General features: G+C 42.4%; 5 protein-coding genes across 8 annotated transcripts; 1 reads left to right on the forward strand and 4 right to left on the reverse strand.

Moving 5' to 3' along the window:
- Positions 1-975: 975 nt before the first annotated feature.
- On the forward strand, positions 976-3,743 carry LOC112881870 (bifunctional protein FolD 2-like). Of its 2 annotated transcripts, none has more exons than XM_025946770.1 (5): positions 976-1,317; positions 1,928-2,247; positions 2,485-2,721; positions 2,809-3,016; positions 3,440-3,575. In XM_025946770.1, the coding sequence occupies exons 1-4, from the start codon at positions 1,047-1,049 to the stop codon at positions 3,013-3,015; spliced, it is 1,035 nt and encodes a 344-aa protein (XP_025802555.1). In that variant the 5' UTR covers positions 976-1,046; the 3' UTR covers position 3,016; positions 3,440-3,575. The 2 variants fall into 2 exon arrangements, with proteins under 2 accessions (XP_025802555.1, XP_025802554.1); XM_025946769.1 differs by having other exon boundaries at positions 979-1,317; positions 2,809-2,976; positions 3,440-3,743.
- A 209-nt stretch (positions 3,744-3,952) lies between these two features.
- LOC112881872 (putative glucose-6-phosphate 1-epimerase) lies at positions 3,953-7,272 on the reverse strand. The gene is made up of 10 exons (XM_025946771.1): positions 7,106-7,272; positions 6,886-7,002; positions 6,267-6,380; positions 6,136-6,187; positions 5,612-5,749; positions 5,377-5,475; positions 5,046-5,143; positions 4,575-4,682; positions 4,425-4,506; positions 3,953-4,302 (listed from the first exon to the last, which is right to left on the reverse strand). The coding sequence occupies exons 1-10, from the start codon at positions 7,192-7,194 to the stop codon at positions 4,237-4,239; spliced, it is 963 nt and encodes a 320-aa protein (XP_025802556.1). The 5' UTR covers positions 7,195-7,272; the 3' UTR covers positions 3,953-4,236.
- A 1,160-nt stretch (positions 7,273-8,432) lies between these two features.
- Positions 8,433-9,539, reverse strand: LOC112881020 (WAS/WASL-interacting protein family member 3-like). The gene has a single exon (XM_025945731.1). The coding sequence runs from the start codon at positions 9,537-9,539 to the stop codon at positions 8,433-8,435; it is 1,107 nt and encodes a 368-aa protein (XP_025801516.1).
- A 530-nt stretch (positions 9,540-10,069) lies between these two features.
- On the reverse strand, positions 10,070-12,800 carry LOC112879874. Its single transcript, XM_025944298.1, has 7 exons — positions 12,625-12,800; positions 12,334-12,472; positions 12,083-12,259; positions 11,730-11,852; positions 10,774-10,917; positions 10,233-10,687; positions 10,070-10,145 (listed from the first exon to the last, which is right to left on the reverse strand). The coding sequence occupies exons 2-7, from the start codon at positions 12,454-12,456 to the stop codon at positions 10,142-10,144; spliced, it is 1,026 nt and encodes a 341-aa protein (XP_025800083.1). The 5' UTR covers positions 12,457-12,472; positions 12,625-12,800; the 3' UTR covers positions 10,070-10,141.
- A 161-nt stretch (positions 12,801-12,961) lies between these two features.
- On the reverse strand, positions 12,962-19,230 carry LOC112879873 (putative disease resistance protein RGA1). Of its 3 annotated transcripts, none has more exons than XM_025944295.1 (5): positions 18,839-19,230; positions 16,633-17,889; positions 14,661-16,016; positions 14,408-14,573; positions 12,962-13,527 (listed from the first exon to the last, which is right to left on the reverse strand). In XM_025944295.1, the coding sequence occupies exons 1-5, from the start codon at positions 19,151-19,153 to the stop codon at positions 13,319-13,321; spliced, it is 3,303 nt and encodes a 1,100-aa protein (XP_025800080.1). In that variant the 5' UTR covers positions 19,154-19,230; the 3' UTR covers positions 12,962-13,318. The 3 variants fall into 3 exon arrangements, with proteins under 3 accessions (XP_025800080.1, XP_025800081.1, XP_025800082.1); XM_025944296.1 differs by having other exon boundaries at positions 16,633-17,778; positions 18,839-19,229; XM_025944297.1 differs by having other exon boundaries at positions 16,633-17,785; positions 18,839-19,030.
- Positions 19,231-19,522: the final 292 nt, after the last annotated feature.

The following is a 19,522-nucleotide window of genomic DNA, read 5'->3' on the forward strand; positions in this document are numbered from 1 at the left end:
GGTTTCTATACGAGTCGCTTTTATTTTTATTTTTCACATAAACTGATTCATTCTGCAATGTGAATACTGGCTATAAAATCACTGGATAGATGAGATCAGCGGCGGTTTTTTTCTCATCATCCGGTGACAATGACCCGATCGATCAATTTTAAGGCATTAGCAACCAGGCAAGATTGACAGAGAATACGCCACGACATGGACAACAAACCAAGAAATCTGCCACATGTACATATACAGGGTGTTTAGATCTAGGAACTAAATTTTAATCCGGATCACATCGAACTTTTAGATGTCAATTAGGAAGATTAAATATAAGCTAACCGTAAAACTAATTGCATAAATGGAGACTAATTCACGAGAGAAATCTATTAAGTCTAACTAATCCATCATTAGTACATGTTTACTGTAGCACAATATTGTCAAATTATGAACTAATTAGACTTAGTGGATTCCTCTCGTGAATTAGCCCCCATTTATGCAATGAGTTTGGTAATTACCCTATATTTAATACTTCTAATTGGTGTCCAAACATTCAATGTGACGGGACTAAAGTTTAGGGTGCGTTTGGCAGAGCTCCCAGAGCTGATTTTCTGCTGAATTCAGGAGAAACTCTGCCAAACAGTTTTTCATGAAGAAGTGATTCTCTGCTGATTCTGTGAAGTGATTCTGTGAAATGAACTAAGAGTCTGAGAGCTGAAAACAACAACTTCTCTTAATTTTATGAAGTGATTCTCCATCCTGATTTAAGAGTTTATGCTAGAGAATCAAAGAAAATTATTTTCAGTTATAGAATTATTTCTCTCAGAGATTCAGCAAAAATTAGAATCAGATGTGAAGAACCAAACGGGCCCTACATCTATGTCATTTTGATTTCCTCCCCGTTCTGCCATTTCCAAGGAAAACAATGCGCCAAAGTGGGCCCGTCAATGGGTCCGAGTCATATGCGACAGAAATATCTCCTTGCTGAGCCCACGTGGCCCAAAAGGCCCAAACGTCTACCGAAATCTCATTTCCGACGCGAGCGGCGGCGGGTCGCGTCGAAGGAGATGGGTGGCGCCGCCGTGGCCGTGCTCGCCGCCGCCACCGCCACACGCCAAAACCGTGCCCCGCTAGCCTCCTTGCTCACCAGGGTGGTGCGTGGGCTCCACGACGCTTCAGTGGCGGCAGCAGCAGCGGAGGAGGACAAGGCGGGGGCGGGGAGCCGGCGGCGACGGCGGAGGAGCAGCAGCAGCCTCCTGCTTGGACCGGATTTCCTCGACACCTGGGACCTTCCACCGCGTGCTGCATCGCGAACACCGCCTCCGCAGGACGGCGGAGGTGAGTGGGAATTATTGGTTTGGTAAATCTTGGGTTGAAGGCGGGGAAGCGAGCGTTGAGAGTGCCACCATTTCTATAAAAGAAATTAGATGTTAGTGTAATTAAATGGATATAAGTTGGTGGAGCTTAGGTCTTCTGATTCATCAAGTTAGCTTGTGGTATGAGATCGGTTCTTGTTATTCATGCATAATCAATGCTCAGATCCTATAGTATCCCAGTGTAGAAAACTATCGTGTTGCTAATGGTTGTAGCGTTGATGGACGACTGGACGAGAATGCAACTTGAAATGAAACGCGAGTTGGGGTTCTTTAGTAGCTCCTGTGCTAGCTAGAACTAGAAGTTTCTAGGGTGTTGGTTTAAGCACCAGTACAAGTGGAAGGTTCAGAGGGAAATTTAAGTTCTAACTGATGCAAACAGGAAATTGATTTAGTGTACTATTGTTGCTTGGTAGCTTCTTTTAGTAAATATATGTTTGGCATACAGCTGTATAGAAGTTTCAAGTCAACACCTTTGATTCTTGGCCAATTCGTGGATATCATCTATTTTATTATTGTTCAGCATCTTATGCTTAAAATCTGATGCATTGAACTATCATTTCTGTCTTCTGTAGCTGATTATGGTTACACCGCAACCATTATCGATGGCAAGTCTATTGCAGAGGACATAAGGTTACATATTGCTGAAGAAGTCCGTCAAATGAAAAGTGCAGTCGGACATGTGCCTGGTCTAGCTGTCGTATTGGTTGGTGATAGAAGAGATTCTGAATCTTATGTGCGATACAAAACAAAAGGTTGTGAGGAAGTTGGAATTAAATCATTGCTAGCAAAGTTGCCTGGAAACTGTACAGAAGATGAAGTGATGGATTCAGTGTCAAGATTTAATGAAGATCCTTCTGTTCATGGCATCCTAGTACAGCTACCTCTACCACAGGTAACATGTTCTCCTGTTGCCGCTTTCAAAAGGCATGCTCATTGGTTTACTTCATAGATTAATATCATGGGAAAAAAATCCATTTGCACCCAATAGAGAAAACTATTAGTTTCCATTTTATGTATCTGTCTGATCAAGGTTCATCTTAATTTACAACAAGCATTGCTACATTATGCTTGATATTGAACATAATACATTGTTGGTCTTTGTATTGTTGGGCTAATTTGTATCAATCAGCATATGGATGAGGAAAGGATTTTGAGCGCCATCAGTCTAGAGAAAGATGTTGATGGTTTCCATCCCTTGAATGTTGGAAATCTTGCTCTCAGAAGCCGAAAACCTCTGTTTTTGCCCTGTGCTGCAAAGGCGTGCATTGAGTTGTTGCTCCAATCTGGGATTGAACTCATGGGAAAGCATGTGACTGTGATTGGAAGAAGCAAAGTTGTTGGATTGCCCACTTCCTTACTTTTACAGGTTAAGTTGTCACAATTGAGTCACATCTATTATTTTTACCCACTTTTTACCATATGAGAACAGTATATTGACATTATTTTTCTCCAGAGGCATCACGCCACTGTCAGTGTTATCCATGCCTTCACAACAAATCCAGAGGCGATTACCCGTGAATCTGACATTGTGATATCAGCTGCTGGAGTGGCCAATCTTGTAAGAGGAAGTTGGTTAAAGCAAGGTGCAGTTGTGATTGATGTGGGGACAAATCCAATCGAGGTAAAGACCGTAGTTTTCTACTGTACTTTCGCTCAATAAGGTATGTTTTTCTGTGTTGTGCCTAATATTATTTGTCCATCATCACCAGCTTATTTTCTAATTAATGATATCTAAATTAATGGTGTAAATGATTCTCTTGTTGAGTGCTTCTAAAGTCCAGTAAATGCTGTTATGATCTGATGTTTTTATTTTTATTTTTATTTTTGTAAAAGGAACAATGTGTAGTCCAGGGTTGAAGTTACTCCTTTAGCAGAACACAATGAATCATCTTCATTCAATCATGGCATGTTTAACTGGTTGTCCACTGTAAAATTAAAATTTCACCTTTTTTTTTTTGCAAACAGAGTGTTTGTAGGCATCACTAGTTCACCAACACTTAGCGAATTGGAGCCATGAGTTTTGAACCCTTTTTTCGTGTTATAGCATCTAGCCAACGGGAATTCTGATATCTTTTATTTTTCAGGATCCTACCAGTGATTATGGTTATCGCCTAACTGGAGATGTCTGCTTTGAAGAAGCAGTGAAGGTGGCCTCTGCTATAACTCCAGTTCCTGGCGGAGTTGGACCAGTGACAATTGCGATGCTTCTTGGCAACACACTTGATTCAGCTAAACGGTTTTACGGCCTAAGTGACTGAATCCCCTGAACTGTACTTCTGCCACACTTACCCTTTGTAAATTAGTTGTCTTTTCTTTTCTTTGCTCTCTATTTTAGTTGTATGAGGGCTGCGATGTACCATATTTTTCTCAATAAATATTGTATGCTTAGCAGTGTACACTAAATAAATATATTTTGTTTGGAGACAAGGCAACAAACAAAAGCAAGAAATTAACTTTAAGACACGGTTCCTCTTATTTTTGCTTCGGTCAGAAACAGGCATGACAGAACCATATTGGCTTTCATGCCCCATCTAACATTATCAAATGATTAAGCACAATGCTTAATCAGCAAAAAGAAAACGTATTTCAGTAGCAGATGATATGTCAAAGATCAATATGGGCACTCGCTTCCATTTCAACAGAGTCCGTGTAGTTTGAATTGTACATTTGCAACGCAGTAAACATCATACTGCCAAAAAAACATCCTGATTTGCATCACTTATTCCTTTTTATAGGAAACATTGGATAACTTGGGTGCACAACTATTGTGATGACATGTGCCATGAAGAATTACATTGGGGGGTTGGGGGGGGGGGGGGGGGGTGAGGGGGAATGCAATTTGCATCTCACTGCTTGATGCAGTTGCAGCAAGGCATTATCTTCAGACCAGTTCAATTTTCTGCTCTGCCACCCAAGATTGTTTCGGCTCCAATTGTACTGTTTCAATCTACATGGGACAGTTGATCATATCATCAGCCAAATTCACACAATTATCAACGTTACTTCCCCATGATTTCAATCAGGAAACGTCAACAAAAGTTAATTCAAGTTGAGCAGTTGTTGTAGTACCTTTGCGTTTTCCACACAGACAAAATCTTTGTAACAGGCCTCCATCTGCAAGTGAGGATTCCACAACACTGCATCTGACCAACTGCATTTCAAAATAACAACTTTAACAATGTCAAAACATAGTCCTTCAATTCACAGATATCCACCTACCTTGAATTTGAGATGGCAATTTTGTCACCCAATCCATTGTCCAGGATGAGCTCACTCGGTGCACCAAGGTAGATGCAGTCAACAAATCCTGGGAAAGTCACCTCCTCCCTATATGGTATTGAGTGGCTCAAAAACTTATGTTCAGCAGCATACACCATACTTACTGCCACAATGAGTGCATCCAGCACAAATATCTAATAGGTGATGCAAGAGCTCTGAACATCTCTTACACAAAAGTGAGAATAAATGCAATATTGCTTTCTGCTCCCACAGAGTCACATACAGTGTATAGATGCAAATACAATGACAAGGCAGGAAACCTAAATGCTAACAGTGTTTTGTGAATACTGGGGCATAGATGGGTAAATTCAATTAGGTAACACAAGAAACAAGAGTCTAATTTATTTTTTCACACATAAGAGGGTGAGTGTAGTGATGTCCTCATATCTATTGACCAAAATTCAAACTGACCTCTCTTCTTTGCCCTCCAAAGGATTTTTCGGGTCAGGATCCTTATTGAGAGTCTTACAACCTTTCAGACCTTTCACAGAAACGCCAGTTATGGAAGCCTGTAAACCAAATGTGCGAACGGAAAATACATGGAATCATTGTTCTTAAGGCGGTATAGCATCCTGTGACGCCTTGAGTACACCTTATCACCTTGGCGACAAAGGCATAACTAGGTCCTAGTGGCACCTTGGGTATGCCTTGTCACCTAGGCATCGCCTATGATGCCTTAAGAAGAAGGCATGGTATTTCAGAAAGGAAAAAAGAAAGTGGTTCCAAGAAAACTGCGACTTACACGGAAATAAGTGTGGAGTGCTGAGTTGAATGAGAAAGGCTTGTCATCCATATTTGTTATTTTTAGAGTTGTTGACAAGCTTGTAGAGTGCAGGGAAACCTACAAATATTTCAAAAGAAAAAAAAACAAATACTCAAACCCATATGCAGCAAAGGCAAGGCTACAACTTCTGTTGTGAAAGGTCATCCGTATGGACAGAAAGCATCAAGCCACACAGTCCTCAGCAGAGTTTAACCTTGTACAATGCTTGGAAGCTAAAATCCCACATAGAACGGCTGTAAGAGTCATCTTTAAGTTCCAAAGTTACAGCTGGATCTCCTTCGGTGACTTCTGAATCTGCGATGGACCAATTCACATTCCGTGCAAACCCATGCTGTCAAAAGTAAATTAGCCTAGGTAAATACAAAGAGTACACTGGACACACGTATCATTATCGTGCAGCAGAATATAAAATGCGGTAAACATTATGCTACATAACTGCATCATTGTATTTGGTATAACAAAAACATAGATAATGGCTACTATGATACTTTCTCCAACCTAGTAGAAGTGAAGGAATTCCTCAATGCAAAAATTTTAAGGCTAACTTGGGGTCCATTGGTTGATTTTGCTAAGACATTTAATATTTGAATGTGGCATCAGCAAAAAATTACAATTAATCTTTTTGGGACCAAAGATCCATTAGGAGTAATGCTTTTTTGTCATATTTACTTTCTTTTCCGGTCCACATGGTTACAAAAGAAAAATGGTTTCACAAACCTGCTGCATGGGACCTGGACCAAACTGGGGGAAACAATGTGGAATTCCGCCACTGCTTTCAAAAAGGTATGTAGTTAGCATGCTTACTGGGTAAACACCTGATGTTCTATGGCATATGGTTTCAGTCCAACCTGATAGGTTTCTGCCCATTGAACACTGCATCTGGTCGAACAAAGAGCAGGTCCTTGCCATTAGGGACTTTGAAAGAAGTAACGCATGCTCCGAACAGATAGATCTCAGCCTCGCTTCATGCATAAAACGTTATACAATTAGTTGGCACTAAAGTGAAAAAGAACTGAGAGTGAATGATAATATACATTTTTAATCACATGGAAAAAGTGAAATTCAGGATAAGTTTCTAAATGCAAATGTACCAAGGTCAGGTTAGGACTGCCAAGGGAAATCCTACCACAGGAACACATCTTGTAAACACTATTTACAAATCATAATAACTAGGTAAACCACCGAAGAAAAGCATGCATAATTAGTCAACTCTGACTATCTGTCTCATATTTCCCCCAATCTAGTGTTGTGACTCGTGCTGCATACGCAATGATGCAACCCAATGCTCCCCTCCCGTCACCTAATATCCCCAGCCAAGCTCCTATCTCTAATAAGTAAAAACTCATCTCCTAAACTAAAACTAGTCAGTCCCCTGACTCCCCTCAAGAATCACATACAGAATGCACACCGAGATTGATCACCTGATGTTCTTCCCAGAAAAAAATAAAATAAAATAAAAAGAATTACCTTCCATGCGGGGATTTGAGGTCGATTTTCTGCAGTCCGCCATTGCCCTCCGACACCGCCACGCCGGGCGCGTACACCTTCTGCCCCACGCTGGCCATGGCCACCACCGTAGAGCGCCTGAATTCAAGAACCGAAGCCGATGCAGGCGACGAGAATCGTCAGTTCACACCGATACGCATATGGATCGATTCAGACACGTGCAGACTAGTAGCCGTCGTACCTGAACCGCCGAGGTGAATTGGAAGAGGAGGAGGAGGAGAAGGAGACGAAGGAGAGTGAAGGGAGGGTGGAGGCGCAAGAAGCCGCCATTTCTGTTTGGCCCCAAAGGTGAAGATGCGATGCCTGTTCGTGCGCCCCTTCCTCGGAGCAGCTGAGACTGCGGTGGTGTTTTTGCCTAGTTTAGAGTGGCAAGTGCACAGGATCTTCTACACGGGAGAGCGCCGTGTGCGTCATTCGTGCTTAGTGCCTAATCAAAGAAGCCAGGCGGCTGTCATGATACATGCTAACGAAGATGTTTAGAAATGTTGCTTTCCTTAATTCAGATATCCACAATCCAGATTTTCAAGATCCAAAGCCGAAAGAAAAATCCCCTTACTACAAAACTTTTTTTTGTCCAATCACTTCACATGTTGCTAGGTGCTTAGAGGGAGGAAGAAGTGTTTATTCGTTTGTTTTAGCTGTTTCTTAAGGTGCGAAGTCCCCATCTCGCAGGGCTCTATAGTTTACATCGTTGTGTTAAATAAAAAATTGGTTTAAATATCTATTCTTATTCCAAAAGGAAACGAAAATGACTACTCCTCAGTACATCCTGACTCCACCTTCATGAATTCTTGGAAGCTAAGCTTTATGGCAGACAGACAGAGTTTGCAAATGCCAAGCTGGTCTACTCTATTGCCCATGCATTTATCTATCATATCTCTTGAGTTCTTGTACACTTGCATGAACAGTTTTTGAACACAAGCACAGAAAGGACTAAGGAGGCTACAGTCTGTTGCCACACAACCGATCCGAGCTGTTTCGCCGGAGGCACTTTGTGGCCTTGAGGATGGTACAAAACCCAGCTTGTGCTTGTCCCTTGCGAGAAATTTTTATTCTGGGCGGGATATGCTATTCCAATGCCCTTTGAGCCACTGAAAGGCCTTCGCCATGGAAGGAGCACATCTCAATGCATATACCTTTTCCATTGATCCTTTTTTTCTCTTGCTCTCTTCCATATTCTATGATTCTTCTCCACGGCAGGTTTAGCATCGGCCAAAACGAAACTGAAACTAGAATGGGATTCAACTAGTCGAGATAGCACAAGTTTGAAACTGACTGGAGTAACATTTTGTTGTAATCCAAACCTGCTCCCTCATAATTTAGATTTTGATAGAGAGTAAATGAGTAATTATACAGTAAATGATACTAAATTCTTCACGCTTTAGATTTCTAGATTACAATCGCATCTGACTATGTCAAACAGCTCGTTGCCCTCATCTGTCGTTTCAGACACTCACAAAATCCGTCACAATTTACAATCCTCTCTATAAAACCATCGTTTGCACAGTTCAGCGTGCTGCCTCTTCCGTGTTTGATTTCCCGCCATCCCCCGCGCTCTTACCGCCAGCACCACCGCCGTTGCTCGCCGTCGCCAGCGGCGGTGCATGATCCGCTACGCACTGGAACCGGCAGGCGCCGGGTCTCGGCTTCCGCGGCGCCTCCGTGTCGCTCCCGCTCTCCATCATCAGCGCGCGCAGGCACTGCCTCCGCCTCCGCCTCGCCGCCTCGCCGCCACCTGCCGCCGCGCTCTTTTCCCGCGGCGTCACAACGAGCGGCGGTCTTCGCACGGCGGGCTCCTTTGGCTTATCTTCCTCCTTCGAGGCCGGCGTCGGCGTCGCCACCTCCGGCTCCTCCCGCGCGTTCTTGATGTCCACGTGCACGCCGGGGCTGCCGGCGCTGAGCGTGCTCCCCTCCATCGACGAGTTGTTCACGCTCTGCACGTTGCTGTTCACGTTCGCGGCCACCCTCGGCGTCGAGCCCGGCGGCTCCGGCTCCGCGGTGCTCGGCGGTGGCGCGTTGCCCAGCACCATGCTCGCGCCCACGTTGTGGCCGGCGAGCGTCACGACGCGGTACCCCTGGCCGCTCTCCGGCCTCGGCGGCGCCGGCGTCTCGCGCGCGGCGAGGCTCTTGAGGCCGTCCTCGATCTCCCGCCGGTACGGCGCGCGCGCGCCGTCGAAGAGGCGCGACCGCGGGAAGCCGGAGATGGCGATCTTGGTGTCGCTGCCGCGGTTGGCATCGACTCTGCCCGAGATCTGTTCTTGGCCGGTGGGCGGTTCTCCGGAGAGCGTCAGCTCCAGGTCGGCCACTGACGGCCTGCCTCCTCGCAGCTGCGACGAGTCTGAACTTTGGACTGGGATCGTGCCCGATTCATCGGATGACTCGGCTTGGAGAGGGATATCTTCCACCACGGCGGGTGGCGCCGACCGCTGCGGCGGAGGACCTGCCGGAGTTGGTGGCGGCGGCGTAGGTGGTCGAGGTCGAGGCGACGATGGCATTGGCTGCGCCGGCGGCCGTGGTTGCTGCCGCCACGATCCCACATTGCTTCTGTAGGGAAGCCAGAAGCGGAATGGCTGCGACTGCGACGGCAACGACGACGGTGGCCGTTGGCCAGACATGGCTGCTTCGGGGGTCGATGTCAATGGCCTTGATGGAAACGAAACGATTTGTTGGTATTTGCGTTGCATTGGCCATGAAGCTATGTACTGCTGAGTTTCATAGGTTTCCATTATCCTCTGGTTGCTGATTGCTTGCAACAAGGTGCTGCTTTGAGCATGCCAAGAAAGGTAAGGAATTGGGGCTTTCCTTGGCTTGCAGCTTTGGAGAAAGGATGAACCGGTTGATTGTTAACTGGCTTGGAGTTGGACAGGGCATCTGATTGGGCCAGGTTTAGCAATTGGTATATAGCCATTTAACCATCGGCATTTTTCACCAAAATTCAATTTACATGTTCCACAATATCAAATAATGATGCTGCAATGGTCATGCTCATGCTGCAGATGAAGGTATACCGTGAGTTAAAGCAACTAGAGTTGTCCTTCAGGCAGTTGATCGTCAAGAGAAGTGTTAAGGAAGATCACAATGGAGTAAAAGACAATCAGAACCACTGGAGAGGGGTCGACTTTGAACTCAACAGAAGTAAAATTTCATTCATATCAGACATATATACTGTTGAACAACCAGCTCAGTACATGTTCACAAAGAGCCATCTTACGCCATATCATCTACAACAACAAAAATCTGAACATTAGGATATGGCCCTAAACTAAACCTGTTCTAAAATGATCATTCATTCATAGCATTTATCTTACAACATTTGACTTGTTAATCTAAGGGAGTTTCCATGCCGTCCTCTTTTTCTTCTCTGTCGCCACCTTTCCTTAATGTCACCACACTCACTTCCTGGTGGAATTTCACTCGTGCCGCCTATTTCTTCAACATCTTGTTTGCCATCTGCATTGCTTGAGAAGCCTCGCAGCCGAGCAGTTTCTGCTATCAGATCGTTCACCAGCATCTCAGTTGTCCTTGAAGTGATCCCTCTCAAATACCATGAGATGGGTGGCGGGGGTAAAAGGGCAGGCTCGATAAGCTGATCCAAGGTAATGGCAGATGCAACTCTGCCCCTGCCACCAGTACAGGATTCATATTCTTCCAGAGTGCATGGATGAAGAGGAAGGCATACTTCCTTGTCAACAAATATGGGTTCTATCCTCCAGCAACCCTCAAACTTTCTCATAAAACCTGTTCGTCCTTGTTTAAACTTAACCTGCAAAAGGTATGGCATGAAGACACGAATCAGGTAACATATAACATGTGTTGACCAAAAGGACTGGCAGTGTTTCAAGGTTTTACAGTATGATTTTTTCTGCTCTGGTCAACAAAAACATGAACTGACAAGATGCCAGACCACCAGAGGAATTTCCAGATTGCTGCCTGCTCCACTTCAACTACTTGCCTTGACCCTTCGTCAAGCAAGACTTTTCTTGATATTACTTCCTGAAAAAGCAAAACAATTCCGTGTCATGATACTTGCCTCTAGGCCTCTAGGGTGAGATCCTTGTTCCTTTCCTCTTATGAGAAAATTCCTTGGCTTACTATTATTAACAATGAGAATATATTTTGTACAGCCCCCCAATTTTATGCAAGAAATAGTACGCCTGGCCCTCATTTTTTTATGGAATAACCTCATAATCATATTTTATGTCACACTATTCAAAGTTCCATTCCCTATTCAGTATTACAGAACAACCTAGCACTTTGCAAGAGCGCTGAATATCACATTATGTCACTAATTCAAAGTGACAAAAGAATTGTTTTGCCCTACCACTCAAGTGAGATCCTGCTAAGTTAAAACTGGAAAGACCTCCAAGAAATATAAGATGAATGAATATCATCTAAAAGTTTAGGGTTAATGCTTTATCTACAAAATACAACACAGAACTATTACATTCCACACAATGTTACACAAGAAAAAGCCATTGACGGATCAGTTCTCCTATGTAAGCTCAGGGCCTGTATCGATAATAGAAATGGCATCATGCCTTCTTCCGTAGCCTGAATTATCCAACTGGACTCCGGCTATGCGGATTGCTTTCTTCATGGAAGTACCAAGATTCCTCTTAATACAAAGACACGCAGCTCTCCTGCGTGTTCGAGAGAAAAAGAAAATGGAAGTACCAAGATTTGGCTCCCAACACACATGTACCAAGAAAACAGAGCTATTGTATTTTCTAAGCTACCCTAAGCAGTCAGAAGAACATTCCAGCTTAGTCAATCTTCATAAGAAGTAAAATCACACATGTACGTACCTTGATATTTTTGAACACCCTCTTGTTCTCTGGGTCAATTATGATGTTGTATACTGCATCCGGTGGTAATCCTGCTTTGAATCTTAGATTGAGGTTGCAAAGGGAACCTTCTGGTACAGTCACCTGTAAAAAAAATTGATCATGTAATGTTAAATGCTTAAATTATATGAACAATCTCGGGAGTACTATCACATACATTTTTTCATCACTGGAATTTCGTACAAAAGGCTAACTTTTCCAGAATAGCAGGGAATTCTAATGCATCTTCAACGGTGACATGAGTCGAGGGAATATGTAAACAATCACTCTTGATGCTGAAAGAGAAGTGTGCAACAACAAATTATCGTGGATACCTTGATTTCTGGCGGCTCGTCAGTCCAACTAGCATTGTTCCTCCAAGCTTGGAGCTGCCTGTCCAAGCTAACCTCAGGAGCAGCAGCAGTGCACGACGCTTTCCCCATCTCTGACGACATTTCAGCATTCATTCCGCGGCCAGCAGCATCCTTCTTCAAGAAACGCCCAAAATGCACCTATTGCAACGCCCAACCAATTCACATCTGCACAACCAGTTCCGTGCATCTCGATTTTTTTTAAAGAAACCAACCTTGAGAGAGTTCTGAATCTTATCAGGAATCTGCCAGAAGCTATTGAACCCCAGCGCAGGCTTCTGCGGCAAGCCATCCGCTATGCGCCAGACGGCCGGTTCTTGCCTGCTACCGTCTCCCATCAAGAAACCCAATGCCCTGGAGCAAGTCACCGGAACATGAATGAATTGAAAAAAAAACTGAGGCATCGCAAGCAAACGGACGCAGCGGCTCGAGTCGCAAGCAGTAAAGAAAAGGAGAGCGAGAAGTTTCATAAAATTGATGGCGGGGTAGAAGGGGGAAGATCTAACCTCGGAGAGATGGAAGAACTGGAGCGCGCGTGTCAGGTGGCGATTGACTCCGGGACCGGAGGGCCGTTGAGGCGATGACAGAAGGGAGCAGGAGTGAGTGACCAAGCGGAGATGATGGAGGCCGCGAGAAGCGACGAGGAAGGTTCCGCGCCGTCTCGGCGAGCTCGGCCAGTTTTCCTCTAAAGTCCAATCTCAACCCATCGGCTACGGCGTTGTCCTCCGACGAAGCTGTAGAGTCTGATGGGCTTTGCTGATTCGTGTTGGGCCCCCACATAACAGGCCTGATGAATGCTGATGTATAATGTGACACAACATGCAGAAAATTATTACAGCTACATATGAATGCTGATGATATGTATATGTACTTTTGATGTACAAGTAGGAATCAAAGTTTATAAATTACAACAAAGAGGGTTCCTAAAAAAAATTACAACAAAGAGGGGAAATCACGAAAATACATATAATTCTCTCCTGCCTGCTCACGGGCGCAATTCTTTTTCTTCTTTCTAATTGTTACTTTTGGTCAGGGAGTCCGTCAAGACGCATGCATTTCCAACGACGTGACTTAAGAAGAGACTACTCTGCTCCTCCACCGCAGGCAACTTAAACTCTGTCAAAAGCAACGACTCTTCTCTCATGCGACTAATGCATGAACTTCCATCCATGGCAAGTATCTTCCAGTTGGTTTCCTGTATCACACAACACCTTGGTTGGACCCATTGCACTGCACACTGAAGTGGCGTTCTCCACTGTAGTCAGTAATATGGTTGTCAATGCTTCGTTTGGCAGCGGTCGCTTCATGCGGATGCGCCGGCATATGTGATGACGATGCTTGATGTTCAGAAATCCGGTCATCTTCTGCCGGCACTTGAGGTTCCTTGCATTTCTTTTCGGGATGTAAACCTATTGAAAGTCCAAAGCTAACATAAGAAACTAAAAATTACATGGACCCAGTTTACTTGTAGTTTAATTACAACATTAAAGTTTCTAATGTACATGCTCGAATGTTCTTCTGATATGCTATTAAGTAAAACTCTGAGACATAATTATAAGTATTTCTGATGAAGAATTATCATTTTCATGTGACAAAACTAAGTGTTCTTGCGGAACAGCAGTGACAAAAGTTCAAAAGTTTGACTACATGCAGTACGGGACAACATCCGTTTTTTTTTTTTGAAATAAAGGGACAGCATCAATTTTGGACCATAGTTAGTAGTATAGTATAGTATAGTATAGTATAGGTTCTGCTATGCACAAGCCTTAAACTCAATTTGTGCTCTATTCGCGCTTATCTTCATGCGGTCGAATCTTCCTCTTTGATTCATAGGTGCCCATGGAACTTGTATAACTTTGACCAGTTACCATTCATAAATATCTATTTTTTTGCCTAATTGATAAATGTTTATATTTGTGGGAAAAGTAAATATATCCGCACTTGTGATGCTGTTACTTTCATAGCAGGGAAAATTGCTCTAAATCTTCTAAACCTTGAAACACGTCATATTCTTGGAAACGTCAAAACTACTTTCGTTGAGCACTAATCAACATGCAAAATTTTGAAAACTTTGAAGATAGTTATTAATTTGTCAGACTACACATTTAAGTTTGAAACTGCAAATTACATATTTCAAAAATATATTTAGTAAAAGTTGCATTTCTAAGATAGTGAAGAGTATTTTGAACTGAAGGTGATCCCAATTTGCACATTAAGATGCTTTCAAAATAAAAAAAAACTAACCTTTCATTAAGAACTTCAGATGATTAGATTTTCTGAGCACCATACCTGCTGTTTCATCATTGGACAATGGATGGTCGGCTATTGAGACATCCGAAGAGGAGCCAGATGCAAACACTGCACTCGAACTTGATGCAATGGAAGACAAACGAGATGGAGAGGATGAGAACTGTTGTTCAGGGATTACTTGTACTCTCTCTCCATTTGAGTTTGGCTACAAAAAGAATAAGAACATTGTAAACCACTATCATGTGCTATGATAATTTCATGGAAATAAACTTAGGTGATACATTGAGTTTACCTTGTTAATAAATTCAGGCTCTTCACTTTTCTGTTCATCCATATGATAAGCAAATGCCAATTTTTTCTTCATATTATTTCGTGGATAATCAACTTCATCAACATCTGATGCACTTATTCCTTCTTCCTTGTCTCTGTTTGCAGGCTCCTCAGGAGTGATATCTGAAATAGCACTACTTGTTCCAACTTCCTCAACTTGCTGTGACCATTGATGGGATTGCCAACTTCCAAAGCTTTGAGAACAGGACCGCACTATACAATCCTGGCACCCAAAAACCTCAATTTGGAGCTTTTTGTGGTTTGAAAGTGACTTAGGCAATGCTTTGAGTCCAACACATTGTGATAAATTAAGATACTCCAGATTACTAAGTTTGTCAAAAGAAGATGGCAAATATTCTAAACTAGGACAGTGTGAGAGATTCAGAGACTGAAGAGAAGTAAGGTATTCGAAAGATTCTGGGAGTTTAAGATCACAGCAGGATGAAAGGTTCAAGCCTTTCAAATATGCAAGCTGACCAAATGATTGGGGTAGTAGCTCAAGTTTAGAGCATTTTGACAGATTCAAGAATTGAAGTGAACAAATGTTGCCAAAAAAGTCAGGGAGCACTCGGAACTCAAAACCACTTAAGTTTAAATCCACAATGGAAGAAAAGCTAGAGAATGATTGCAATAATTCATCAGGCAATGTTGGAAGCTTAGAACACTCCGAAAGGTTCAAGAAACGAAGTTTCCTGAGATTTTCCAGAGATGCAGGAAACCTTCTAACTTCAGGGCAGCATGATAAATTTAAATATTGTAACTCGTGCAGCAAATCTAGGTTATTCAACTGCTGAAGTTTCTGGCAACCTTGGAGATTCAAATACTTCAGCATCTTTAAGTTACCAATGAAGGCTGGTAGCTCTGTTACTTCAGTTTCTGACAGATCCAATGTCTGCAGCTTATGAAAGCCACTAATTTGGGGAGGCAGATCTGTAATGGACAAAGTTGAAGCATCAAGGTATCTCAGTTGTTTCAGCTGAAAAACGGGAGCAGGTAACTCCTTAACAGAACATCCACTGAGATCCAAAACACGCAAATATTTGTTCACTGAAAGAACTTCACTGACATGCTGCAATTCTGCACCGCTTGTCTTGAAAATTAGTGACCTTGCCTTGGAAGGCCAAGCCTTGCTATCTACTGATTGTAAGCTAGAAGCGGACACTTGTGCATAACGGTAATCATAATTTCTATGGCAGCGTTCATTCTTGGCATCTAAGATCACAAGGATATCTTCACCAGCAACTGATCTAGCAAGATCGTGTGCCAAATTATCCATGCAGAGCATTTCATCAGAATTATTGGATATTCCTTCATTAATCTGTAAATGAAAACGAGGTTAGTTAGCTAGCTTACTCAACCAAATCGCATAAATTGCCATGGTGCAATAACATTATGGTTGATCTACAGGGAGAATAAAGGATTGAAAAATGAACTAACTCAAAAGACAAAAATGCACAGTTTCTAATAAGAGTTTATTTCAAATGTATCAATATCATGTCAGTTTATTCAAATTATTAAAGCCAATGTTATACTGCGCATTTAATCAAATTTGGGAAACGTTATTAAACAAAGCTTGAAACTAAACCAAATGGGCATGATTTGGTCACCAACATAAGTCCTGAATGCAAATAGCACAATTTAGGTATTTTTTAGGTATTAGTTTGAAGGAAAGCAAAATGATACCTGAGTAAAGAACTTTATATATGTGATGTTGTTTGTCCTATCTTATCTGTACAAATATATGAATGCTCATAGATATTTAGTGTATGTCCATCTCAACAGTACTAATTATCGTTCATATCCATTATCGTTCATAACAGGACGTTAATATGTTAACCTTCTTTCATGGAAATGTTTTTACTAAAACTTATTAAGATGGATGTTACTGTGGCGCTTGTAAATTATACAAGAGAAAACAAGAAATATAAACTTACCTGAGGCCTCTCTACAACTTGAAGGAAATAAATATCTTTAAGTTCATCAATGTATTTCTCAGCAGTAACATCAAGCGGCAAGGTTCCATGTCTGGATTCAATCATGTCAAGTGCAATCCATTGTTGAATAAGTTTTTTCTTATCAATGGCATATCCTTTAGGGAAGATTGAACAATATACAAAGCATAACCTTAGCTCATGGGGCATACTGTAGTATATTATCTTGAATGATGGAAATAATGGCAAAATTTTGTTTTTGGGGTAGTCTTCCTCTATCTTCCACATGTCTTCATCCTTTGCAGCTTTCCATATCTCACGCCTCTGTCTTTGAGCATTCACCACAGATCCAAGAAAGTTGGCTACCACTGGTATGCCTTTACATCTCCTAACAATTTCTTCTCCATATTCCCTGAAAAGTGGGTCATTATGACCTGTCATTACCCTTTGAGAGAATATACTTGAACAATCATCTTCTGACAAAACAGACAATTTGTATGGTGGCACAGTGGATATCAGCTCAGCTACTTTACTGCTGTGAGTGGTCACTATGATCTTGCTTTCTGTCTTTCTACCTGTAAGCAACATCTGCTTCAGCTCATTCACCTCTTCATCTTTGCCCCACAAGCTATCCAACACTATTAAGCAGCTATACCTATTAAGTATGTCTTGAACAGCATTCTTGATTGATTGCATCTGCATGCTTCCCTCAATCCTTTCTGTAGTTTGCAAAACTATATCTCTCCCAATTCTTTCAAGGTTGATATTGCCCATGGAAACATGAACCCATATCCTGAATTTGAATGTCTCTGCTCTTGTATCATTGAATATAAGTTGGGCAAGGCTTGTCTTCCCAAGACCCACTGGCCCAACTATGGAAATAATGGTAAGCTCTTTCTCATTTATCTGCATTAACATGCCCATAATACGTTCCAATTCATGATCCCTCCCAACAATTTGGATATCATTATTTCTGTATGAAGTTGTCTGCTTCTCATCAAAATTTACCACTGAGTTAATATGTGAGATGAAATGATATTGGGTAGGTAAATCCTTTCTTGTCTGCAACAACTCCCTCTTGGATTTCATCTTATAAACCATGCTGACTTTTGAAAGCATCGGATTGGATAAAGAGCAGAGCAATGATCCCTGAAAACTTACCACCACATTACTCTGTAAGTTTGCAATCACTGTGTGGGAAGCAAAACACAACGAAGAAGTCTTGGTGCAATTATTTAGAAACAGAGGCCCAAGGCTCAGCTGTATTAGAATTTGAAAATTTAGGTCATTTTATTATTTTTAGATTTAGACTGGTAATAAATGGTTATTGTCTACTACTATATTAGTGTAGTCCGCAGGTTATGACTCAAAACCCCGGAGAATCACATTGGAAACTCAACATAAACAAGTCACCTAAACATTGTTAGGCTATGCAACTGTTGCTATTCTTAAGCCAGGTCGCCAGGTCATAAACTTAGCGGATGATAGCTTGCCAAGGTTTACAACTTTGTCATCAAATTAGGAAGAGTCTGCAGGCCAAACTACCACAGCAGGTCAATAAGTGAGGAGAAAAACAAAACAACCAACAAAATTCCTGTAGCCAAATGGCAAATGAGCATCAAACCGCTGTAATTGTCGTCCTTGACTAATGGAAATCTACAAAATGGGCTAAAAATTTGACTTGTATAATTGATTATAAATTTCTTCTTAATTATATATAACACAAAGGGCCGTGTTATAAATGCAAATTAACTGGAGCTGTACAACTGAATTTCAGCCGTAGGTACTGTGTGGCATGCGTGGTTACTGGTGTAGCATTCTTTAAAAATGTACCAAATAGTACTATATTCCCAATCACAATGTTGAGCAGTATAGCAAATAATTCTGTAAATCTAACTTCAGGACATTCTCTAAATAATAAGTCAAACTACAGAACTGCATTAGTGTTGATTGCAACCCCAAGTGTCCCTATCGATGGTTCGGTGGCAAGTATCAATCAATGTACTGGTGTATGCATTTAGATCCCAAAATCAAATGCGAATAATGAAGAGTCGTCTACTTCTTTTTTTGAGGGAAAAAGGGTCTACTTCTCAAAAGGATAACTCTATCTTCTTTACCCATAGAAGTATTTCATTGCATTTAGTCGGAATTACAGCAGAAATTGCCTACATAGTTAGGAAGAAAACGAAAAGAGGGGAAGTCGTTTTACCTTCTGAGCGTAGCTGCTTCCCTCATATTGCTCCTTGGACGAGTAGTACCCATCAACGATGTCTTCGATGTCGTAAGCCAGGCACTTGATCTGGCCGAGCCAGTGCCGCAGGTTCGCCCTCTCGCTCCCAAATGAGTTGTTCTCCGCGTTCTTCAGCAGGCCTTCCAGGTACTGCAGGGTGTCCTTGATGCTCTCGAGGTCGTCGCTGAAGCTGCAGCACAGCTTCACCTCGCCCTGCGCCGCGCCGATGACCTCGTTGATCTTCCGGGCGACCTGGTTCACCGCCGCGGCCACGAGCATCTCGGGGCCAACCATGGCTGGACCTGGCCCCGTTGGCCGTGGGCAGAGAGGAGGACAGTATATGAGAAAGTGATGAATGAGGAGCAAGAGCGGAGTTGCTGGAAATGTGGAAGACAGCTGGGATGGGGCTAACAGTGATTGGCTTCTTGACTTTGACTTATCCAAGTCTTCGTGTCCACTTTTGTTTCATTATAAAAAAACTTAATTTCTTTTTTTTTGCAAAATGAAATGTATGGTATAGAAATGTGCTATCTTTAATCCTATAGTTTAACTATTAATACCTCTTTAGAACAGCTATATACCCTATACTTGTAATCCAACTCTAGTAAGATTCACTCCCCTCTCCTTTATCTCTAGCAAGATTGAGCTCTTCTCCAAGGTTGG

The sequence above is a fragment of the Panicum hallii genome, chromosome 2 (assembly GCF_002211085.1).
Source record: "Panicum hallii strain FIL2 chromosome 2, PHallii_v3.1, whole genome shotgun sequence".
NCBI classification, from domain to species: Eukaryota; Viridiplantae; Streptophyta; class Magnoliopsida; order Poales; family Poaceae; genus Panicum; species Panicum hallii.